General features: G+C 41.6%; 1 protein-coding gene across 1 annotated transcript in view; it reads left to right on the top strand.

Moving 5' to 3' along the window:
• Positions 1–23,808, top strand: part of APBB1IP (amyloid beta precursor protein binding family B member 1 interacting protein) — a 61,017-nt gene extending 37,209 nt beyond the window's left edge. The window contains exons 9-14 of the mRNA XM_032182282.1: positions 549–692; positions 4,205–4,315; positions 15,909–16,007; positions 17,037–17,154; positions 20,901–20,998; positions 23,249–23,808. Of these exons, the coding sequence (XP_032038173.1) occupies positions 549–692; positions 4,205–4,315; positions 15,909–16,007; positions 17,037–17,154; positions 20,901–20,998; positions 23,249–23,788 (1,110 nt within the window). The 3' untranslated portion in view covers positions 23,789–23,808. The remainder of the gene's footprint in view (positions 1–548; positions 693–4,204; positions 4,316–15,908; positions 16,008–17,036; positions 17,155–20,900; positions 20,999–23,248) is intronic.
• Positions 23,809–25,951: the final 2,143 nt, after the last annotated feature.

The following is a 25,951-nucleotide window of genomic DNA, read 5'->3' as shown; positions in this document are numbered from 1 at the left end:
GTACAAGAGTGTTGGCATTAAAAATTGCCCATCACCAGGCCCTTCAAGCAAACAGTGAAGTATATTTGTTTAAAGAGTGTTGCAAATGCTATCATGTATTTAGAAGTGAAAGTGATGATTAAGGGGGATTTTTCTTCTAAGCGATCTCTAAAGATTCTCTCTACAGAACCTATACATACAGCAACAGAGAAAAAGCAACAGCAGCAATATCAAGCATTCTGTTTTATTGCCTTCATTGGGTAAATCTATATCTAATTAAAACTTTTTGTATTTTTTTTTTCCCTTGACCCTTTAGAGAATGGAGGGTTTGCAAGCCTTCTTTTCCAGTGTGAGCATCCAGCTTGCATGTCTGAATTACCACATTAGCTTGGAAAAGTTTCCTTTGCCTATCTAAGGTGTTTATCCCCCTGGTAACTGCATTCCTCATGTTAATATGTTTACTATCACAGGAAATGTCTTTATTTTTCAAGGGAGTATTTTTCTGCTATTTATTAGTAGGGATGTGCTTAAATCCATTTATTCTGAATTATATTATTTTTGTTGCACAGGAAAGCTTTTGTGGGGCATCTGTCATTGTGCCAGAGCTTGAAGGAGCCCTTTATTTAAAAGAAGATGGAAAAAAGTCCTGGAAGAGGCGTTATTTTCTTCTACGAGCTTCTGGAATTTATTATGTACCCAAAGGAAAAACCAAGGTCAGGAAGCCAAATAATACTTTTAGGAATAAAACAATTCATGGAGGTGAAAGTGAAGAACTCCCAAGGCGACATATTAAGAGCACTGCCTGCCATATCTGAGAGTGTGGCTTTTTTGCTGGTTTTTGTTTGTTTGTTTTGCTTTTTAACTTTGTCTGCACCACTTGTGCAAATATTAGAATGTAGTCGCTGAATCCTGTCACGTTTCCCTCCTTTTGATTTCCATGGAGAGATAAAAGCATTAAAGAAATTTCACTCCTCCGGAAATCAGTAGGGGGAAGAAAAACAGCACAGCATCTTTCAGTTGGTGTTATGTTGCTAAAGTACTTCACTGTTATATGGGTTCCCTGTGGAAGTATATTTAAAAAAAACTCTGAAGTAAACTAATTTCTGATCACAAAAAATGCACAATCTGACTTTGTTGAATGCTAACTTCCTGTGCCAATAACCAGCATGCAGAAATGGCATGGTTTTTTTCCTACAGGGATCTTCACCTAGAGAAAGTGTGGTGCTTTTAAAGTATTTTAAGACTACCCTTTGAGTAGAAAGAATTGAGACAGAAACATCCACCTGATAGAATCAAATGTACTGACATCTAGTATTGCATAATATTTAGAGTCTGAATTGCCAACACTGGAGAAGCAAAGTGGTCCTGGGTATGTTGCACAAGGGAACAGCTGGCTTCTCGTTTCCACTGTGATGAGGGAAAATGGTGGCTTCTGAAACTAATGTTTTTGGTGTTTGTGGTTTTTTTATATATATATTTTGAAAACCAATTCTGTTATCACATGCAGCTCTGCTAATGCTTCACAACTGAAAATTCTGATGTTGAGGATGGAGCTTTACTCTTATGATTTGTGTGGTGAAATGTAACTGTTTTGCCATTCCCTGACTAAATTTGCAAAGGAAGGAAAAAAAAAGATAGCTTCTAAAGAAAGTGTCACTGTTCCAGTGACCTGTGTTTATAACCAAATCTCAGTGAAATACAGACCTAGATTACCTTGCTACTTTTACAGCAATTTAATGTGACTTTACCTGACCCTGAGATAACAGTTTTCAGTTCTCCAGTCATCTAGCACAATCTTGTTAAGTGGAAGGCACTTAACGTAGAAAGAGTATAAGAATAATGAAATGAAAAGTCCATTTGGATACTTTCCTTGTATCTTGCCTCCAAGGATAGCCAGTAGCACAGTGCCTAAGCAGGGCATGCGTATACTTATAGATACCCAACCTTTTTTTCATCTTCCAGTGATGCCTGTTTTAGTGACTTTCCTTTACAGTACAGATGAGGAAAGTGCTTTCCTTTTCCAGATGATGAACTCCAAAAAAGCTGAGGACTGAGCCATACCTTCACCTTGGAACAGTTCTTTTATTTTAACACTTCATTGCCTGCTGATTGCTGCAGCCTTTCTACCACCTTGCCTATAACTGAGCCACTGTTAAAAACTGTACTCAGCCAGTCACTCACAGTGACTTAGGACCTTTACTCAAATTATTTAGGAAAAAGACACAGCTCTTTAAGAAGGTACCACAATCAACTGTTGCTCCTGGTTCTATAACAGCTTCAGCAAAAGGTTCCATATGTCCATGACTCAGCCATTGCATAGAGTATCAAGTCTGTTAGCCCAAATCAATGCTTAATGGTGATTTAAGTTAGTCACTGGACTTGCTATTGGAAGAGCTGAGGCTCAGGTACGTGTCTCTTTTGTGGAGACAATAGTCTCTGTTAGGTGAGCAGCATGCATTGAGAGTGCTAAACATCTGAAAACACTGCAACAGTATTTCATAGAGATTTTCAGTCAAAGCCCTTAAATTAGGAGAGTTCATCCCATGTCGAGGTGGTAAGAAGAGTGTGCAACTTGCTGCAGTCATTCAGTGTGGGTAAAGTGATCCCTTTCACTGAGGTGCAGAAACAAACTATTGGTGGGCAATACTATCTGCTGCTGCTGCAGTTGGTTTGAAATTCATCATGTAATCGTGTTTTCATGTGTTACTAAAAAGCAAAGAAGTCTGGCATACCTTTTGCACTTCGTGTTGGCTGTAAAATACAGGGCAAACCTATAAAAATACAGGGACATTTCCAGATAATTTTATACACATGCCTTTAGTGTATTTTTTTTTTGTTGTTGTTGTTGTAGTTGTTGCTGAACAAACCAGACACCAGTCAGCACTATCATCTTCACTTCTTTCTTTAGTTTAACCCTAATTATACCATTCAGAAACGTGTTGTTAATGGAAAAGGCCACAAAACAGCAGAATTGGAATTGTAGATATAAATTTAAAATGTTTCTGTTAATGATGTTGTTTCATCTAGTCATATTAACATTGGAGAAATATTAGCAATAAGTGTCTTTGTGCCTTACATGCAAATTTGTTTTTTCTTAGAAGAAAATAACAACTGCATTCATATTGGTTTTAATTGCCATGACCTGGTTCCTAAAGGGAAAGGAAACTCCTTATTATACTGCATATATTTGAGCATGTTTGGGAACTTGCAGTGTCAGAAGAGCTTAGGTTCATATACTCTATGTCAAATCCCTGAAATGAACTTCAGAAGAGATGGGGGAGAGAGAAGCCAGGTCTACATACCATATGGAGTGTTTCCCCCAAAAATCTTAGTTGCAAACTCAGTTTATAAATGCAGTAACATAAATAAATCCAACTCAAGAGCATATTGTAGTGAAAGTAGCACTAAGAGTGAAAACAACCTAGAAGAACCATCATATGTGGAAATATAACCCCATTCTTAGAGGAAATGAGGGGTTGTTTTCATTTTTTTTGTTGTTTTGTTTTCACAATTTCCTGATATCTCAGTTTAACCAACAGTGACCATATGACATAGCCGTTTCTGCATTTCCACTCAAAGGATTGCAAAAGGTATGCTTTGTATGCAGAATTCTTCACAAAAAAAAAAAAAAAAAAAAAAAAGCCTGCCAGTAACAGAAACCTTGTTACTTAAGCAACATACTGTGAATAAGTAAATGTTATGATAAACAGAACAGGAATGTTGCCAGGAAATTTGAGAAGATTCCAAGCAAAGCAGATGAAATGTGTGTTCATTTTCTGATGGGAGTTTACATTTGTTACATATATCAAAGAGAGTCAAGCTCCCAATTCAATTTAGAACCCCAGGCCATCATTTTCTAATCAGAATTGTAAGGGTGTGGTTGCAAGGCCTGTATCTTTTTACAAAAGTTATTTCTTACTATGGTCTCCTCCTTTTTTTTTTTTTTTTTTTTTTTAAGCCATAAGTCAAAATCTCCACACAAAGCAACAAAGCATAACAAAACCAGAAAAACATCAAAATATTACACTGTTACATATTATTCCTGATCTGTACTGACATTCTTCCAAATGTTGAAGTATACACACTCTTCTTTCTGCAGTCAACTTTGTAACAGTTAAAAAAAGTAAAAAACATCAGCACTATACACTTGAAGATACTCCTTTATTGAGTCTCACATCAAAATTTAATTTGTTCTAACAATGCTGTGCTTGGTTTTTGTTTGTAGACATCCCGGGATTTGGCATGCTTCATTCAGTTTGAGAATATGAATGTTTATTACGGTTCTCAACACAAAGTGAAATATAAGGCACCTACAGATCACTGCTTTGTCCTAAAGGTAAGAGAAAATGTACAAGAAAAACATACAAGAAAAATAAGTTCTGCAATTATGATACACAAATTACTGTATATGCAAATGTATTTAAGTTTCAAGGTCCATGGACCCTTACGAGACACAATACCTCCTGCAAAATCATGTTTTTCTCTTCTTTATTTCATTCTTGATTAGCAACATACCTTGAGAATCTTCTGAGCTTACAGGACTGGTAGTCCTATGATGAATATCTACACTGTATCTATAAAGTTTTCTTCAGAACAAGGCTGAGTATGCTTCCAGTGACTCCTTAGGTGACTGGACACATCCAGACAAATGGCACACAAGGCAGCACTTTCATGTCTTTTTTTTTGTTTTTGCAGTGTAGTCATACCTGTTGAATAGTATGTTGATGCAAAATCTTGCCTGTATTGAGGCAAGACATTTTGTGTGGCATATTTTATTGCGCAACTAGTTGTGGCATGAGTGCAAAAGACACTGCTCACACAGTCATTAAATTCTTGTTATGGAAATACGTGTTGCACTGCTGCCACTCCAGGTAATGGCACTGCAGCTAGGCTGGGAATTCCACGTTTCTCTCAGGAAAGGAAAAGAATCCCAGGCTCTTCACATAGTTCAGGTAGCAGAAATGAAGCTTTGCAGCTTCAGTAGCTAGGCTCTATTTCCGATCTGTCTTTAATACAGGTTTTAGAATACAGTGGGATTACTGCGTACAAGAAAGACAGAAAATAATCTCTCTGATTCTTGTCTATTTAAAAGTCTGTGTTGTAAACAAGATATGAGAAAATGGTATTTTGCCATCTCAGTAAAAGGTACAGGAAACATTCACATCAGAGGTCACTTATAATACCACATTTCCAGCTGTAGCTGCACACTTACAGCACTCTTTTGTTCAGTTTCAAAATGTCTACTAGCCTAATTTACACATGGCCAAGCAGAAGTGGTTTATAGACTCTGACTTGTTTTCCGTAGCAGATGTAACTAATTAGCAGCGCTAAGAAGTTTTAATAGTAAAGTTCTCCATAAAATGCTTGATGGGGGGAAAGAAACTTCATTCTTTTTTTTTTTTTTAATAGAGATGATCCTTCTGAAATCAACAGGTGAGCATTATTTCTGAAAACTACAACTCTCAGTGGAAAAAAATAAAAAAAGGAAAAGAGAAGGTGATTTAAAAAAAGAAGGGGAAATAGATTTTCTAAATCATTGAGACCATATGTGTGTGTGTATATATCTACCTATCTCAGATCTTGTTACAAGGTCCAGTCCAAACCAAATGACTGGTCAGAGGAGTATCTGACTAATTTAATAACAATTATTCATTTTCTATTCAGATGAGAATAACAGCGTGATTTCTGAGGTGTATGTAGCAATGTATTTAACTGTTAACAATGAGTGGGAAAACTTTCTGGATTTATTCCCATCTTTTGTGAAAAGAGGTATAAATAAGAACTTATACAAAAAAAAAAAGTCACCATTAGACTAAAATACTTGCTTTACTAGATGTGTGATGTTAGCACTGTACCCTCAACATGAGATGTGAAGAACAAGATCAAGAGCTCACTAGGGAAATTTTATATATAGTAGGCTTATAAATGTATGAAACATACTCAGCAAAAATGTTTTCTCTGATGCTTCTTAAATGTGTTTGTGGTATGCTAGGATAAACATCATGTTGATGAGATCATTATATCCAAGCAACCCTGCTTTGTGGTGAATAGATTATGTTACACTGATTGTTCTTCATTTTAATTCCCACAAGTCAGCATTTGGTAGATTCCTGACTCGCTCAGCTTCAGACTTGGCTTCTACTACCTTTTGCAGTGGCTGGAGTTGCCAAGGAAGAATAGGGAAGCTTTGGTATCTTCAAATCTTCTGTTGTTTATGGAAACCTCTCACTTTGAGTGGCTTTCTGAAGGTGACGCAGTGGAGATTTTGGTATTTCTTATAATGTCCATGCAGTAGTTCAAGTTCAATATATATTATTTTGAAGGCACGCAGCTGAGATGAGTGTCATATCCTTCCTCTTTTACCTTCAGTTGGAGTTGAGGTTGTAATACATCTTGAGATCTGTAGGCTAAGGGAAAGAACAAAGTTAAATGTTGGTTTCTCTGATTGGATGTTTGGTGGCACACAAGTGTGTGGAGAAGGATGTAAAGCCATTTATTACATTTAGTCACATTTTGTTCCTGCCTGTTTTCCAATGGATGACTCCCAGAAGAAAATATTTCTCTTGCTGGGAGACACTTGCTCAGAAATGTCAAAGGAAAACAAACCATCGTCCTTGAGATATTTCTCACCCTGTTGTATTTTGAGAATAAAGTCTGCAAGACGGAATGACAGTAATTCTACAGACAGGTGAAGTGAGCAAAAGGCAATAGATTTAACAGGTAAACATTTGTCTTCATTATCCTGGTAACCTGGTGCTTCTGGAGGAATGTGGATGCTCAACTCAGCTTTCTGAGCATCCTGAGGAGCTCCTTAGGAACGGAGGAACTGCTCCCTCAAAGTGGTGAGCAGTCATCAGCCAAGTTACTTGCTCTGCTGTGTTTCAAATGTTACAAAAGAAATTGCCCAGCTTAGAGGCAAAAGACCAGCTTGTACTTTACAGTGCAGGAGAAATACAGGGACTTAGCAGCTTCAGCAGTGTCTTGCTTCTGTGCTAGTCCTGCTGAATTTTAAAGCAGGCATAATTTCCCTGATTTGAGCACTGAGCTGAAAAACTCTCCTATTTACTTCAGACTCTACTTCTTAAATCAATTGACATCCTTACTTCAAGAACGGGGGAAATGCCTTTTGTTCCTTCAAAGGGCAGCAAATGGCCAGTGAGATGGTCTGATTTGGAGTTGAATGTGACTTCATCTTGAAGGAAACATCCTTTTTTTTCCTCCAGTCCCCATTTGAATGTTGAGCCCTCCAAACAATTAACTAGCCTAAAAACAGTAACATTTGTACCACCTACAAAGGTCCTGTCTCATATATTTCAGGGAGAAAAAACGCAGTATTCCTTTCTGCGAACTCCTAACCTGGTCATTTGCACATTTAGGGAAGGAAGAGCCTGCAAGAGATATTTTGAGAATGAGCAGGGCATTTCTGTCATTTTTGCATCTGTCTGCAAGGAATCATCAAGAGTTTGCAGGAAAGAGGAACCCTAGAACTATCGTTAACTGTAACCAACACTGGTGACTTGGTTTTAGCTAGAATGAGATCTCTCAGGTTGTCTTGACACTGCCCTGAACTATATGAGCTTTTGCCTCAATGTCTCTGGGACATTTCTTTGAACACTGCTTCACCCTGATCTTTCTAAATAGGATGAGGACTTTTTCTCCAGTTTCTTCTCTTAGGCTAACAGTCAGGTGAGGGGCTTGCAGGGACAGAGAGCCTGTGGTCTTAGTGCCTGCCCCAGCTAACACACAGAGCATGCATCCAATCACAAAGCCTATGAGCAGGCAGCTCCTTCTGTCCTGTTGTTTTGTTGGCTTTTTATTGTTTGGTTGGTTGGTTCTTAATCTAGCCATTTAATTTCAACTTCAGTGGTCACACCTGGGTTAATTAGCTGCTGCTGGCTTGGGTGCTGATGTTAGTGTAACAACAAGATCATACACATCGCGGATAGGTTGCTTTCATACTTAAGACAGAAGCCAGTGTAGGTTTTGCAGCCTGTGATGTTGGCAGCTGCACTTAGACGATGCATTTTGAAATCGGTCTTACAAGTGTTCTGGGCTGCAGGTCCATTCTGTAGGATGGTGTCTTTATGTACGTATATAGGTACACACTATAGCTAGAGTAGTGTGATGAGTTGTGAGTGTTCCTTGCCTACCGTTTTGTCCTGCCACACCAGCACCCTGTTGTATGTACTGTAGCTCAGATCTAAAATGGGGAGGTTTTTGCTTGCTCATTAATCATAACAAGATAACGAGGAAAAGAGCGGTGTGTCAAAACCAACTCAGAAGCACATCGCAGTGTCTGCCAGCAAAAGATAGGACACTTTGCTGAGCTTATCCAGGAGTTTCTTTTCAAGATGATTCAGGAGACAACTGCAGCAACTGAACAAAGCAGCTGCTTCCTCACATCAGCTCCTTTCAGGCAGGGGAAAGCCCAGCTGGGACCAACCGAAAAGAGCACAGCTGGCCCGGTGGTGTCAGAGCAGGGTCACCCTTAGCTGACCTGTGCAGCAAAACAGAACAGATGTGGCTGGGTCCAGAGGATGAGAGAGAGTACAGCCTGGCACAGAGGCCCCAGTGGACTTGGTTTTCAGGAATCCTTAGGCTTTGGGGCAACACTAAAGCTTGAAAAACTGTGTTATTTCCCAGTAACTACTGGGGCTGTGGTGAGTTACAACCCTCTTAAATTGAATTGTTCTGTACTGGTGCTGAACAAGCCTTCCTCTCTCAAAGGAGGAACTTAAAAAACTCAAAACAAGAGAAAAGCCCCTCAACGTACTGAAAATAGAGCCCCTGAATAAAATAAGCACTTTGGGAGCATCTACTCCTGCAAGCATGCAGCTTCTTCCTATTTATTTCTCAGCCTAAAGGAAACACTTACAAAAATTTAAAGATTCCACCTTTAACTTTGAGATCAGATGAAATGGGTCTTTTCTTAGTAGACACCACTGTATGCAGAAAGGAGGAAAGGAAAGGGCAGCCACCTGAGAAGGAAAACCCTCCCTCAAACCTGCCTCTGCCAAGCTCAGGGCTGGCAGAGGAGGCAGGAGAGGGAGGGGAGCAGCACGGCTCCCCCCACCACCCTGCGGAGACTGCTGGCCTTTCCAAGGTGAGAAGCAGAGAGGAAAGAGAAATCTCTCTGCTTCACAGACAAAGTAATTTCTCATGCTGCACACAGCAAGTGTGCAAGTTGGAGCCATTTGGTTCCTCGCAGTATCCTTTGCATTTAAAAATGGCAATTTTTATACCTAGACTCCCTATAGGTCTTCTCTTTCACCGTCTACTACATTATGTGGGGAATGCCAGGGAAATGGATGAGACCTTTTGTGATTTGTTTCATATTCTGAAGCTAAAAGCTTCAGGAAAAAAAAAAAAAAAAAAAAAAAAAAAAAAAAGATTCCAGCATGAGGGAATGGCTCTTGCTAGCGACAGCTTTGGCTGCAGCGAGCAGAAATTCTGAACATAACATTTATTTTGTGCATTGTGTGTGTGTGTACGCTAGTCCAGGAGCTGTTTTTGTCATACCATGTTGAAAAATCTTTCAAAGCAGACAAATAGCAAGGTAATCTATATGCAAATTTGCTGGTTTAGTCAGTCTGATGTGCCTGTGACAAAGAGTGAATTTAATTATAGTTTATTGGTGCTGGTTTTGCTTGAGTAATCTGGAGGTAATGGTGCATAATGCTGAATTAATCTAGGATGAAAAAAATTGGTTTCCTGGGGATAAACTGAGACAAAGGCAAATCATCTATTTCCACAGCTGGGTACGTTTTCCTGTACAGTCTAAACAGCTAAGTTTTCCTGGTGCCATTTGGAAACTACCAAATTAAAAATAAATAAATAAATAAATAGAACGATCCAAAGGACTTGGGAAGTAAATTTTCAGGAAGAATAGCTTCTGTTTGCAACAGTGGCATCATTCCAGCAGGTAATTTGATGTTTAGTCACTCCAGTGCTGATTCCCTCCTCCCTCACACCCAGTGTGCTCCGTCGCAGACTGAGTCACATGCGCCGTGCATTGAGCACAATGACAATTAAGAAGGTAGGAGGTGAACATTAGCAGTGGTGGAGACAGAAGACATGGAACAAATGGTCAGCACGGGAAGCAAGGAGACACAACAGAAAATCGTCTAGTTCTTCATGTGAAAATTTTGAACTGTTATGTGCGTGTGACTGCTTCAGATACTTCAGAGTAAAATTAATTGTTAGATAAAAAAGCAGGTTTTTTTTTAATTACAGATGACCCTCAGATACATGAAATTATAGTACACACACACAGTTTTGTAAGATAAATATATAAACAATGGGAAGAATAAGACCAGAGGAAGGACCGTGAGAAAAGGGATATAACAGGTTTTGATATTTTTATTTGCTGCATAAAGCAGTACTCTTTGGTTACAATGGCTACATGACGTTTTTAATGAACTAAAAATGTTGTCTCAGTCATTAGAGAAGTGGAAGTCAGAAGAATAATTTCCTTACAGCAGAGCAGTTACTCTTTTATTTTGCAAGTCACACAGGTCTTCAAAAGATCAGGTAAACCTGGTGATCTTAATGCAAGGAGTGTGTAACACCAGAAATAGGCCACATTTAACAGCAGACAGCAAATTTGAACCACTTAGCAGTGATTTTTGAAAGGGTGCTGCGTATTAATTCTACTTGCAGCCCTGGGAGTCAGATAAGTCTCAGATTTGCTGAGAATCTAGCTCAAGATAGCACAAGTTCATTGTCAGGAGATAAGCTATCAAATAACATTGACTATTTGGAGGAAATCTAGACAAAGCCAAGGCTTTTGATCCAAAGCTAGTTGCTGTTTTTATGCTTCTGGCTATTGTTTCTGCCTCAAAGACTGAGCAATGATCCATATATTTTGGCACAAGAAATCCAATGAGATGCCTGAATAACTTCACTTCACTTTTCATCTTCGGTGTTGGGAGAAGGTGAAGAAAAAGAACATTTTATTGGGATAATCTCTGATTTCATGCATACGCGACGTGATCGCGTTTAGTCATTTATTTTGGCACAAACCATAGAAACCACATCTTTCAGTTCCCATTTCTTCAGGTTTTCAGTATGTTCTATTTTTTTTCCCTTAGGCAAAGAGTTTACTTTATATCTGAAAATGTATCTGTGCACAAATACATTTTTTTAAACCTCTTCAGAAAATAAGCTTGTTATATTCAAGTGTTTCTGCTTTCTTTATCTCCAGGCAGTTGATACTTGTAGAAGAGACAGCGGGGTAGAGGAGAGTACCAGCTTCTGTTCCAAAGCTTTTCACTGCTTTCCTGGGGGGAACCTGGCACATCCTTTTGCAGCCTGACATTTGAGGTGCTCAGGCCTTAATAAGTGACTGGAGAGATGTCCAACACCTGGAAAAATCAGGCCAGACTTCCACCTGTGTCTGTTTCCCCAGCCATAAAGTAGTGATAATGCTACTAATTTATCATGATTAAGAGCTTTGACATCAACAGAGTAAAAAGTTCACTAGTCAAACTCACTGCATGTCAATGCACCATGTTGTCTTCCAACCACTGTACTATGTACATTTCTGTGAGAAAAATGTTGGAGTCCCTTTCTACTTGCTTATTACACCTTTTCATTCAAACCAAAACCATCTTCTGGGGTGGTCGCTTTTTAAGCAGTTCTCTTTTGTAATTCACTTTGGTGCTGCCTGTGATAAACCTTTCCAGAGGAGATGTTTTCCCTTTGCTGTCAGATGATTGTAGTGACCTTTTCAGGACACGGCATGCACCACATAACAAAGCAGTTTATCTTTCTTTACATGTGAAATACGTAAGCTGTGGCATCCTGAGGTTAGTGTTCATTTGTCTGGAGGTACAGTATTTCTCACATGATTGCCATGATTGATATTGTTATGGCCTCTGCTAGTTTCCCATAGAGGTTATTACAGGGGCTATGAATCTAGTTTAAGAAGAACAGGGATGCGCAGTGACCAGAGCTCCTTACCTCTGTGTGCTGTATTAAAAAACTGTCCAGAGGTGCAGGAGCTGTGAAAGGAGGTAATTGGTTTACATGGATCTTCATACCAGGTTTTCATTCACAGAATGTCCTTATTCTTTGAATTGATTATACCGAGTCAGCATTTTTTCAACCATCTGATAAATATCGCATGCGACCTGAAGCTTTCAATAGAGATTTGAGTTAGTAAAGGTCAGTGTCAACAGCAGGGAGACTTCTGCCATTTTGCGGTGCCAAATTTCACTACCCAGTACTTCCCAAGTGAGCAAGCTGCTGGGGTGGGGATGTGTGTGACAGTCCTTGGCTGAAACATCAAGCATCCGTGTCCAAAGTTGCATGCTAAAAACACACTACAAAGTGTGTTTTATGAAACATCAGTAAAGTTACATGTAAAAAGAGAGCCAATGCTGAGAAACCCCTTCTGAGACAGTGAGACCATACAGTTCTCAGCTGATGTTATAATGCTGAGATACAGGCTGCCTGCAAGGCTTTAAGTGTATAACCTTCTTCATGAGACCTGGGTGTTCAGCAGTTTGCTAGTTTGGACCCTAATTGCCAGAATATACTTGTGATCGCATTTAATTGTGGTCACTGATCAGAGTAATTTAATCAAGAAGCTGATTGGGGTAATTTGGAACAGGCCCCCAGTGGTGAATGTCAGTAGTTAAGATGGATTGCCCAGTGGAGATGATAACTAGTAAAGGAATAGGGAAGGAAGTAAATAATCCCATGTGGTCCAGTGTAGGACACTAGCCTTGTTTACTTAGTCCCTCAACTTCTCAGAATAGTGATAACCCCCCAGCCTCAAAATATTCAGACAGGATAAGCGGTGAGGTGAGGAAGATTGCTGATGGTGCTATTTTACTCCAAGCATCAAGGCAAGGGCAGACCAAAGAATTCCAGAAGGACCTTATGAGACTGAAGTTCTGGACAGGAAGACTGTAAATGGCACAGTCGAGGTACGCACACGGTGATGTGCATAGGGACAAAAGCAACCAGAACTTTACCTATGAAATTACTAACCTTGTGGTGACCTGTACCATTCAAGAGCAAGATGCTGCTATCATGGTATTTAACTTGATGAAGGCATCGTTGTGGTACTCAGTAGTGATGAGATATATAAATAAACTGTTAGGAATGATTAGGAAAGGTGTAGATGATGAAAGAGTGCCATACCGTGGCACAAGTATATGGTTTCCTCTCACCTGTGAAGCTCCAAACCTCTCAGTTCAAAGAGGATGTAGTAAACAGTGAGAAGGGTCAGGGAAGAGCAACAAGAATGAGCAAAGGTAAGGAACAACTGAATTGAATGACTGCATAGGCTAGGAGACTGCAGGCTGGAAAAGAGATGACCTGTGAGGAATGTAATGCATGCCTCTAAGCTCAGAAGTGGCATGGAGAGGTGTGGATAGAGGTCAGCCGCTGAGCATCCCTTCCTAAAAGTGAACAATAAATGAAACTAGTAGCAGTCAGGTTCAGGGCAAAAGGCGATGTATGGAGTGTATAGCAGATCTGGGAAAATCATTGCTAGAAGGTGTTACGGATGCTAAAATTCCATCTGGGCTCACGACGAAGCTGAAGAAGCACCTGGAGGAGAAATCCATTGAGGGATCTAAATATGGAGAAACCACCTCCTGCTGAGAAAATCCCCTGATCTGAAAATAGTCGCAGAGAGGGAGAGTCTGGAGAAGGAAGTATCAGATATGCTTGTCTTGTTCATGCTATTCCCTCATCCATTTATGGCCACTGTCAAAGTCAGGATACTGGGCTCGGGGACCTTTGATCTGGCAGTAGGGATATTCTTGTGAAACTGGGATTTTGGCAGGGTGCCCCGGGGAGAAGATTGTTAAAATATAGATGTCTATTTTTTTCTTTTAATGAAAACCTGCTGGTTACATATGGTACTTGAAAATGATGGGAGGTACATAGACCCATTGGCCTGAGCCGTCATGAAAACAGGAGAAGGAAAAAAAAAAAATGCTTTTTTATTTCTGAAAGCTTTGGGTGCCCTCTGCTGGGTACAGTGGGACCTTACATAAAGGAACAAAATTGCTAAATACTTATTAAAAAGTGATGGAAGAATTGAATTTACCCAGGGTTGCAGTGTCGTTTGCATCTCCTGTTCCTCCGGGCTCTGTTGGTGCTAGTGTAACCCAGGTGCATGGGATGGACTGTGCCAGACAGAGAAGTGCCTGCTTACAGTTCCCTTTTAGTGATAGCGTTAGGGCTGAGTTCTCTGATGGTTTCACTGCAACTGATCGTATAATAGAGAAATGAGGGAAGGAAGTAAGGAGGGTCTGTCAGCCTGTCCTGGCCACACAGTGCAGTAGTGGAGCCTGCTCTTCCCTGGGCACCGTGGGTGCCCCTCATCCTCACATGGTATGTGAGGCCATGCTGTGTACTGCTGGGGGAAAAAAATAATAAAAAAAAATTAAAAGCTGCATCAAGATAAAAAGTGTTATATTTAACCAAAATCAGTTCCTTTTTTTGGGTCACCCTGGGGCCTCACACATGGTTGGGTCAGCACACGCCTAGTGTCTGCAGCGCTGAGGCAGGAGCAGGGACACGTGGCTGCGGGGTGAGACCTCTGTCTTCAACTCTGCTTGTGAACCCCTGGCTCACCCGGCCATGGCCAGGGTTTGGTATCAGCAGCGGGGCTGCCCCAGCCACCAGCAGACGTCTGCGAGGAGCCACCCGCCTGCTGCATCAGCACCACCTCGGTGGCTCACCAGCCTGGGACAGCAGCTGCTGGCAGCTCTCGGGGCTGTGTGGGGTCCCATGGAGCCCCCCAAGGCCTGCAGTGCTCTGCTCCATGAGCTTAATGATGCATGTATTGACCCAGAGTCCTTGCTGCTAGCTCAGCTTTGGATTTTCTACTGCCCAGGCCAAAAAGGAGAGGTTGGCTGTAGTGAATCCACAGGGCGTGTTTGGCTGCACTTTCGTGTGTTTGTGAGATTTCGCTGACTGTGCACCTGTAATGCATGACAATAGTAATAGAAATGAACACGTGAATGAGGGAGAAAGAAGCCTTTTCCTTTGGTTTCATTCTTTTCCTTACATATCAGGAGGTGGCAGTATAATGTTCCATCCAAGCTGTTGAAGACCTGTAGCGTCCCTGCTGTAGCAGGGGAAGGAAATTCCTTCCGAGTCCTGGAGAGGGTGTTCAGTCCCAGGCAGGCAAGGAAGTAGCATGGCATTTGGTGGACTCGTCACTGCATATCTCTACTATGTTGAGCAGTAAGGGGAAGAGTTGTTTTTGAATTGTTTCAAAATGAAGAAAAAAAAGGCTTAAAAATTGTGAAGGTTTCTGGTACAAACAAATGAGAAAGGTTACTTCCGATGGTGTTGCATTTTGAATGATCCTCTACCTAGAGAACATGGCAGTTTTACAAAACTGTGGTCAAACAACAGCAAGAGTAAAGCAGAATCAAAATGTGTATGAAGAAAGCTGTGACCAGGCTCAAAGAAAGGCAGTGAATTTGAAGGAAAAATCTGTTTCAGCTGAGAGGTTATGCTTATCCAAATTTAACATGCTCTTTGAAACTAATTGTGTTCAGCTTTCAGTCTGGATGCCTTATATATGACAAACCACAATGAAAAACATACGCCCTTCCAGCGCTTATACACCGAGTGTTAGACCTTGAACCATGACACTTCTAGACTTCACTGAACTCCAGATCACTATTAGATTTCTGTAGCCTTTGAATTCCTATTACAATGCATTAAAATTACTTCAATCAAATGCTGCCAGTGGTAACACATGTAGTTCATAATCATAATCTTTTTCATATTTTCTTATATTTGTTTTTTGCTGCTTTTTTTTTCAAGTCATCTTCATGTTAACAGGATGCCCATAGGCAGTGTTCTCACCGAGGTCACTTGTGCAGTATCTTTGCACTCTTGTATTGTGATGTGATGTCTATGTTTGTCTCATACCATGAATTAATATCTTACAGCATCCCCAGATTCAAAAGGAGTCCCAATATATCAAGTACTTATGCTGTGATGATCAAGCAACCCTGCATCAGTGGGTAACGGGAATAAGAATTGCCAAGGTAAGATTAAAAGTAAATTTATTTAACTATGTTTTCTGTGCAGTCCTGTCTACCTCAGGTTACTGACTGTCATCACCTCAACTGGAGGTACTGTGACAAGAACAGACATGTATATGCATGCTAATCTTACCATAGGAAGAAAGAGCAGAAGGGCACGAGCAACATGGGTTTGCTGGATGTTCCGGTACCCCAGTGATCAGTGTGTTTTTCTCATTAACACACGAGGGGAAATTCTGTAGCTATAAAACTCCTACTCATAAAACTCACTCTGCAGTTACCTGGTGTAATAATAAGAGGCTGTGGCTAAAGTTGTGCAAGCTCTGTTCAGTCCAGGTGTGTCCTTTTTCAAACAGTTCTACCCAAATTGTCTGCCCCACCCTCTTCAAAAAGATCTGGATTCACAGCCTGTTTTGTTTGGCACAGCACATTAAGGAAGGTGGGTTTGTACATAGCCCAGTGTACTGGCTGGCTATACCTGAATACACAGACCTGCTGCTCTTAGGTATATATTCTTCTCTGCCAGTTTTGCTGCAGGGTGACATCTAACAAAGGTGTGGGGTGGAAATAGACTTTTTTTTTTTTTGTCTTACACTGCTAGAGCTGTTTGCTGTAGAGCCCAGGATCCAGCACCCCAAGTCTCCAGTAATTTAAAAAAAAAATTCACATCATAAAAATGAAAATGTAATACTTGGAAAGCACTAGAAAAAGATAATCTATTGAATGTGGTTGGCTTTAAAGCCAAGTTTCAAGATGTTTATTGATACTGAAATGAACAAAAAACAGGAGAATGATATCGGTAGGACAGTATTTGGTCATGGGGATGGGGATTCATGTGTTATTATGCTATTATGGAGATGCTTTCCACCTGGTCCTGTACAGAAACAGGGAAGACGCTTGTAGAAAGCTACTTTTTAGCCAAATGAGGCAGATGGTGGTGGAGTTAAAAAAGCTAGCTAAGAGGAAAATGAATGGCTGGCCTATTTCAAGATTAACACCATGGTTTTTTGTATTGTTTTAATTGTTTTGCAGTATGGCAAGACATTATATGATAATTACAAATGTGCAGTGAAGAAAGCTGGCTTGTCATCTCGGTGGACAAATCAAGGGAATGCGGAACCGGCTGCCCCCAAGGGATCCTTACCAACAGGTACTAAAGCTTTCAGAACAGTTGAAATCACAATTGTTCCCCTCTTCTGTCATCACCAGCATTGCACGTAGTCTTTGTTCAGAAAAATGTCCCACACATTCAGCAAGGTAATGCCTTGTTCTAAACAGACCAGAGTGGCTCTGACCTCTAACCAGCTATCTGCCAAGGCTTTGCTTTAAAGTTAAGATTGAAGAATACAGGCAGCCCTCCAAAGGTCAGTTTAAATCTGCACACTTTAAGAAGGTATTTTTCTGTTGACATCTAAATACAAATCCATTAACCTCCTGCTGCATTTTACAGTCTGATGGTCCATGTCTTGAACTTTCCTATTTGTCCATCTCTAAACTGGCAGCATCAGAGCTATTCTTCCAGTGGGTAGAAGGGATGAGTGGCTATTCAGAGAACAGTAATTTCAGAAAGCGAGAGTTATAGGGTAAGCCCTTCTCTTTCCTAGCCTTTCGCTCATTTGCAGGGTAGCAGTGTGGGTGTCAGGAAAAGGAGACAGAGGTTAGAAAGAGCTGGGTTCTTCTCTAACTTTACTTTTACAATAGCTTCATCAGATTGCTGTTATCCATCTTATTATTGTACATATGTGACAAGAATGAACAAAGAAAAAAATAAATGCATTTCTGACTTGTGATGTATACTGCTACAACTCAAAGTCTTGCAAATATCTTTCCAGGGCTTTAGTTTGCCTTTTCTCGGCACATATAAGAGGATGGTCTTTCTACTAAGCTTTGGAGTGAAATCATGATAATAAATGCTTGTTTAGGGTGGGGAGAAGTAGTAACAAGCTGCTGGTCATGCACAGGGCTACTTTAATGAGGGTGGATGGGCCAGGGTCATGGAACATTTTGTGTCCTGATGGCAACAGAGAGGTGGCCAGCGGGGCTTCGTGCTGGTGCTGCAGTCTGTACTGGGTAGGGGCAGGTTCGAGGACTAATGAAGGACAGGTACTAAATTTGAGATCCTGACTAGAATCCAGGGAAATTGTTTGTAGTCATAAAATATGCTGCTAATCTTAACTAATGGGTCCCATTAAATGGTTAAGCAGCCTGGAAAGATTTTAGCCATGTATGTTGTCTCTGTTGAAATATCTCTGAAGGATCATTAGCATTCTAACTGAGGCAGGTGATTTTAATTCTTGCTGCCTTGCAGTTGTCAGTACTGCCTTTAATAAAACCTGGGGCCCAACTATAGTGTTATAACCTTAACTGACTGACTGTGAGCAGTTGTTGGCTCACATTTTAGAAATGGAACAAATCAGCCATTTGTGTAGGCTGATTTCAGTACAAGCTAAATCCTGCTGCTGAAAATTGCGGTGCTGTATGAGCTTAGAAGAGGGCTGTACTCTACCAACTTCAGTGGCAGTCAGAAGAAATGCTCAGGAAGGCAGGTGGAGCTTCTGTTCTCGTGGTTCATACAGCCTATACTCCCTGGTCACTGCTGCGGCCGGCATTTGTGTGTTCACATTTACCCCAAACTGTGCAGTCTGTGGTTCTGACGTGTCCCAAGTGCAAGGTGCCTCTCGGGCATGTTAAGTTGTCTGCATCTCTATCTGTGTCTTTGGACACTCAAACAGCAGCATGTGCTGTGTGCCAGCACAATACCACAATGTTCAGAAGAAGGATGCTGCTTTTTACAGACGCTCTGTACCTCTACTAGGCTCTTGGTTTTCTATATTTTGCATTGTATTTGGACTACTTTTTTTTTTTTTTTTTCTTAAGTGTTATTTCAACTTAAAATTTTGGAGAAAGTGACTTGCAAAGAATACTGTAACATTTATATTAAAAATAAGTCTTGACATAAGAATGCATGAACTTACATGTTCGGTTGACTGGGGGTCCTTTAAGTGTCTGACTGTGTGCCATATGTACCGGCATGTGGCAGGAGCTGATACAACAACTTGCTTTCAAGCCTTTCATAGCTTATGAAATCCATTAACAGAAGAAGAAAGAGGTTACCATTTATCTGTGTCCCAACTTTCTGGTATATTTTATTTGCCAAGTACACAGCAATATCTAGAGTGGATCTCTCTCTGCCCTCTTTCACTATGTTGTTAAGTTTCAGTGTCACTGAGGGCAACAATGTCCTTGAGCATTGTGGGACCCAAGCTCCTGCTCTGCTACGGACAGCAGATGAGCTGCAGATAGATGGTAACTTGCCCTGAGTGACAGCCTGGCCACAGAACCCAGGGATTTACATCACTCTCTGCTGAGCACTTACAGCCACAAGACTGGTTTAATCTCATTATTAAACTTCCATGTCAGTCGTTCAGCAAACACAGGCCGTAGTCTGAATGATCTAAATGGCTTTTAGGATTAAATATGCTGGATTGCTTGTAGGCAAAGACATAAAACACAAGGACTTCAGACCATTTTTGGTCAGCCCTTGAAGCCTAAATAACCCTACTAAATTCAATACACTGCAGAGTTTGTCTTACTTCTTCATCAGTTGTGTGATTTGCAGGCATGGCAATGAAAAGATTTTATTTTATTTCTTATCATAGTCATAGAATCTCTTTGCTAATCAGAAAAGTATGTGTTAAGATTAAAACCATCTTTGTGCTTAGATTTATACTGCAGGCTGCTAAGGGTTCATTTGTATCCAAAAAGCACAAGTGGAACTTTACAGCATCTCAGAACTGTAAATTATAACGGAGTTAAAGCAGTCACTGAGGTTTACAAATGTCTGTATCTGGGCACCAAACGCTATCTACTACTTTGACATGTACAGCTTCCAAAAATCCTAGACTAAACTGGAGAGTCAATTTAATCCTCATCAGATTACACAGGGGCTGGGGATTTCTTTCCTAATTAAAACCACAATTTTTTCCTTTGGTTTGACATTCATTTATGCCATTTGACAGTACTGGGCTCTTTGTGTATATCCCTTACAAACACACGAATGGTGAGCAAAAGTTTTGCAGAGCTTTAGCTGAGCCAGCTAGCAGAGTTTTGCTAATCTGAGAATTCAGTGAGCTTCCATGATTCCAGACGAGGGAAAAGGTTCAGAGGTAGTAACTAACTTATGGAAAAAAAAAATGGCTCAGCGCATCTGTAGTACTTCAAACCTTCAGCTCTTGTGACTCTTACTGGTATGAAACTATTGCGCTTTTAGTCTCTAAGCTACATTAAAGGGGAAAATGTGCAATAAAACCTGGGTGTAGTTAATATTACATTACACCACAAATTTTAAAATGCTGTTAAGAAAGACAGGTATTTAAACAATTCAAGGCCAGAGAGTGATCTTAACTATGCCAGTTTGATTTCTGCATAGCTCCACTTCCAAAGGTGGCTCCCCTTCTCTATTCCTGTGTCAGGCTTCACCGTCCCTTTCTGTGATCACCATTTCCAGCAGTCAGAAGAAAAAGATCTTCATTTGTCACCGCCTTTATACACACACTGATAATTTCTGCCCCATGTCTTCATAATTCTACCACTTGCTTTTCCTGTAGGTTTGTCAGCTACAGTCATGGAGTTATGTGGACAGGTATTAGTTTTAATGCAAGGTATTGTGATTGTTTTCCTCAGGTAATGAACTGAATATAGAAAGTCACAAAACAAGCCCAAAGTAGAAAGCAGGCATCCTCGTGGATTTTTCTGAAGTACTTATAAAACCTGTAGTGAGTGGTGCAAGTTGTGAAGGTTTTTTAATTGCCTCTTTCTTAGTTTGGTATTCCCTGATCTGGTAAATACCACAAAAATGTAACCCTCTTTTCCCTCTCTCCTTGGTATTTGTCACAGGTGCTGTTCAGGCAAATGGACAGATTCCCCAAATTGTTCCTCCATCCCGTGCAGAAGTTGCAGAGACTCAGAAGCAAGTGGATACATCAGAGGCACAGGTCAGCAGATACCAGCAGTGCACTAGCTAAATGTCACCTGTGAATCACTTTTCTAAGTTTGGTTCTCTTTACCCACTGTCTTCCCCTCTCAAAGTGCCCATGTGCTGTTGTGACAAGGATTTGGCTTTTGGACAAAGCAGCTGACTCCTTGCTGCTCCTCCTCATGCTTTACCCTCTGCAAACTGTGGCTGCTACACAAAAGCCTTGGAGCCACAGACAGGATGGGAAGGCACAGCCATAAACCACTTCCATTCTTCAGAACAAGTAGCTGTGAGTTCACGTAGCAGAAATAGGAACACACCTTCTGGGCTGGTGCCAAAGAGTCTGTGCTGCCAGATTCTTGGTGCCATTTTGTCTCTAACAGAAATCAGGTCGTGCCCCAGTAAAACCATGGTTACACAGTGGTTTGAGTAGGAAACGCTTGCACAGCTGAAGATGTGTATGTTAGAAAAGGAAGGAAGTGTGAAGAAGTAAGGGCAAACATTGTGTTTTTGTTAAACGCTAAATGCAGTCCTTTGTTAAGCTCCAAATTTGGCATACCTGCTCCATCTCTGGCTGTAAAAATACCAGTCAGATATGGTGTGAGGACTTCAAAAACATACACATGTCCTACAGAAAAAATAACATTTGTTTTCAACTCATCAGTCGTGTCCCTCCATCTTCCATTAAGAGCACACAACAAGCGAAACTAAATTCCTAGGATTTTTCTTTCACTTGCACTGTGTGTCATACAGTTCCTGTTTCTATCTTTGGGTTTCTCCTTTAAGATCCGTTTCTCTGCTCTGAACCTGGCTTCCTCTGTAATAGATCATGTTCTCAGAACTCCGCCGATGGTCCCCTCCTCCTGAATGTCTTATTTACTTGCTGCTTTTAGGCAAGGAGAGAGCAAGAGAAGGCGAGCAGGTTATGCTTGCTTAATGGCAAATCTAGTGCTGCTGACTGCAAGGTTGCAGAGCTCTGTTCTCTAACAGAAGCAAGCACGTTGCCTTGCTCATCTCAGAGCTTCTACATACCTGGGACCAAAGAATCAATTTGAAGTCTTCCAGGGTACACTGGGCTATGGCTAGAGCACTAGGCTTGCTGGATTTAAACTGATAATTCAACATAACTAGAAATTAATCTGTTCAAAAGCTTATGTTTTCAGGAGAACAGACTTCTACACAGGTTTACAAGGATAGATAGCATGTTTGTACAGCAACTGTCAACAGCTACCAGCTGCCACCTTAAAAAAAAAAAAAAAAAAAAAAAAAGGAAGAGAAAATTATGCTCAGATATTGCCAGATAGGCTTTATTTATCTTCAGTGTCAACAAGCAAATGCAACATAAAAGAAAACCCACCTGAAATTTTGCCAGGATAAACATAACTGCACTGAACTGCTATCCTACATTTTTCCTAACTTGTACGATGGATCCTTTGATTATTTTTTTCTTTAAAAAGTTTTCAGAACGTTTGAACGTCTACTGACCTTGCAAGCATGGCTAGAACTTAGTGGCCTCAGGGGCTTGTTAGTCATGCTGTTCTTTCAGAAATGAAGGAGGAGTGTGCGTGTGCTTTGCCCAGCAGGCAGAAAACACTCTTCTCCCGTCTTGTCAGTGGCCCTCGCCTGTTCATCACCAGAATATCTTTCCTCTGCTATGCACATCAGAGTGATGTGCACAGTGACTCCAGACACAGAAGTTTCAAAACCCCAGATATCTTCACCTTCTCCATTCGCTGGTGTTGTGTGCGATGAGTTTGGCAGAGATAGGTGACTTCGTTATTTTAGCTTTACCCAGAGACCCAACAGTCACAGCTAGAATGGGAAATTATGGCAACGAGAGCCAAAACTATATCTGCTTTTTATGTCCTCAAATCTTGTTCAGCACATTTTGGATGTAAAAACACCACGGATTTTTTTTTTTAAGGTCTTCTTGTTCTTAGGAAACGAACAGTGGGATAGGACATCAAGGAAGTATCTTTATATGTCTTACTAACTGCAATTCTTTAAAAGTTTAAAAGCACTTGTTTTCTGAGGACAGCACTCAGAAAGCACTGTGATACTCTCATCAAGGAGATTTCCACTGTCAAAGCTCTGTGGGCAGCTCCAGAAAGAAAACAAAATGCTGCTTGCACACTTCAGGCAAAACGTACTCGCCCTCCTTTCCCAGTCTGTGTGCTGCACGCTGCCGTCTTTTCACCGTTGTTAGGCAGTGCATTAGTTTACGTGTGCACTGACTGTCTCGTGCTTTTATTTCTTCTGCTTATTAAAGGTTAAGCCAAATAACCTCAGCGCACCTGGCCAGGCACAGCCGGTGTTGAGGCCACAGAAATACGTGAACAAGAGGAACTCACTGCAGCCTCCTCCTCCGCCTGAGAGGCGGTCGTCAGCTATTAGCGCCTCGCCCATTCTACCCTCCAAAGTCAAACGAGACAGCGGCATCTTCCTAGCAGACCCCGAAACCTTTCCAGCACCGCCACCTTCCCTGATGGCTGGTTTGCCGCCGCCACCACCACCGCCGCCGTCTGATGTCTGTGAACCCCCTCCCGATTTCGTGCCTCCTCCGCCACCTTCTTCCAGCAGCGGCAATGAAGACCTGCCCTTACCCCCCCCACCTCCACCTGTCTCCAGCAAGCCACCGCCTCCGATGAAGAAACCCGTGCCACTTCCCTCAAAAAGGCACGAAAACGCTGTACAGGATGGAGAGCCCAGATCAGCTGGGCCACCCCCAATTGGGGGTGGAGGCAGGCAAGCAGATTTCATGTCTGACCTCATGAAAGCGCTCGAGAAGAAAAGGGGCAGCAGCTCCTGAACTCTGTGTGCCGGTGGACTTCAAGCCATAGCTGCTGTTGTGTCACAGGAGGTTGTGCTGGGTCGGGCCTCCCCGGGAGGAATTCACAGAGTTCCTGCTGGGGGGCCCCAGAAGCGAGGCGGGGTGCCCTCCGTCCCCTTCGTTGTCCCTACAGTCTGCTCCTTCCTCGCCCTGCACTCCCTTGAACGACCACTGCAGCTGCAGGCCGAGGGAGGAATTTGGCTGCAGAGTCTTGCTTCACTCCATCCAGACAGCCCGGGATGGTGGAGCAGGACTCTCCGGGCTGGCCAGTAGGTCAAACACAGCTGTGGCTGCCTCTTAGTAGAATTATAGCTAAGGAAACAATACAGCAGCAGTGCCATGTCAATTTTGAGAAGTGGGAAAATGCCTTTTAACAGAACTCCCCCAAGGGTTCTTTATCAGAAAAGCCCATGCTATTTTTTTTTCAATCAAAAAATCCCCCCCCCCCCCTTTTTTTTTTTCCCAAAAAAGTAGTCTTGTCCTAAGAAGAAAACCCTCAGCTAGACTATTCTGAGATGCGGTGTAAGACCAGGGCTGGTTCCAGAGGGTATCACCCCAGGTGTTAACACACCACTGTTGCACGTGCAACTCGTCAGCACTCACCATTGCTGTCTTTAAATTTCATTTATTTGGTTAATTTTAGACAAAGAAAAACTCTTATGTGAAAATATTGTATCCTTCCCTTGGTAAGCAGGGTCTTTTTCTGTTGGTTAACATTTGTCTTCAAATTGTACCTAGAAATAGTCTGCCTTCATAAAGACTTCATAATTATCTCATACCTGATATAAATATGTCTCCTCCTACCTTTTTTTTTCATTTGTTCTCCATTTTAATTCTCCATTGTTCATTTAGGCAGCATTCATTATTAGTTCTCTAATAAAAATAGCTTCTATTTCGTAACTGCACCAAGTGTCACGGTTGATGAGCAGGCATTTTACTGGGAGTTGGTACCACTTCAACAGTTTTTGCCTTTGCCAATACCTCCTGGATTCCATATTTATTTCTTCCAGTCTTTTCTCGCACGCACATCATCTTCTAAGTTTCCATAAATAATACATTTCTGCATTTTCCAATACAAAAAGCATAAAAAGCGAAGTATGTGGTCTGAGCAAATAAATAAAAGCAGCTGACAGAGCAGGAAGAGAAAGCGCTGCAGTTTGTCAAAACAGGGTCCCAAGGGCCAGTGCCGAAGTGGTGGTGGGAGGCAAGGGAACGCCAGGCTGATGGCAGCGCCGTGGCCTGGGAACATTTGAGGTCATCTGTAGTCTCATTTTTGGTGTCAGGCTGCTTTGCCAATGCCTGTGTACCTGCATGAACAGCCTGGCAGCAACAGGAAGCACCTTTATTTTGAAGCAGTGATGGGATCTGAACTTGACTACTTTAAAAAAAAAAAAAAAGTGAGAACAGTAATGGCATTATGAACCACACGTATTTCTGCCTGCCACTCAAGCAACTTGACTTGAAACTCGGCACAAAGCAGGGTGATTGCTGCTAAAAGTGGCTGCTTGAGGCAGACCCATAAATGCTACTGCAAAAGGCAAAGGCCTTTAATAATCCACCTGGTTTTGAAATTGAAAAAATATAAAAGCATTTTAATTACAAGGTTTTACAAGATCGTGTGGTGATGCTAAGAGCTGAATATGTCCGTGCACAGCCAGCAGGGAGCTAGGGTGGTGTCTGCAGGGACCTGTGGAGTGCAGACAGGAGCAAAGTAAAGGAGGCCACGTGCTCCACACCCGCATCACACCTCGCTTACGGGGGGTGAGTGCGCTCCCCAGAGAGGCTGGAAGCAGCCAGCAGGGATGGAAGGATGGACACAAGGAACTTGGAGATCACTCAACGGGGATACTTCAGTCAGGGTAGTGCCAAACTGAGTCACCAAAAAATGTCTGTGACATCCCTCAGCTGCTAACATTTTCAGCTGAGACAAGCTGAAGAAGCTAAGGCATGTTTTTTTCTGCAGCAAGCATGTGCATCCACCCCCACAGTTACTCGGGGACAGCCAGGGGACAGCCAGTCCCTTTTTCCTCCTGCCTCTCTTTGGCTTGTCAGCTCCTAGTGGTCTTCTAGTTCCCTTGCTTTCACCAAACTGAGCAAAAAGCCTGCAGCTGGAGAACTGCGTTCACTGATACCACAACTGCA

This window comes from Aythya fuligula, chromosome 2 (assembly GCF_009819795.1).
Source record: "Aythya fuligula isolate bAytFul2 chromosome 2, bAytFul2.pri, whole genome shotgun sequence".
Classification (NCBI taxonomy): Eukaryota; Metazoa; Chordata; class Aves; order Anseriformes; family Anatidae; genus Aythya; species Aythya fuligula.
The sequence above is the reverse complement of the archived record's forward strand: the minus strand, read 5'-3'. Positions and strand labels throughout refer to the sequence as shown.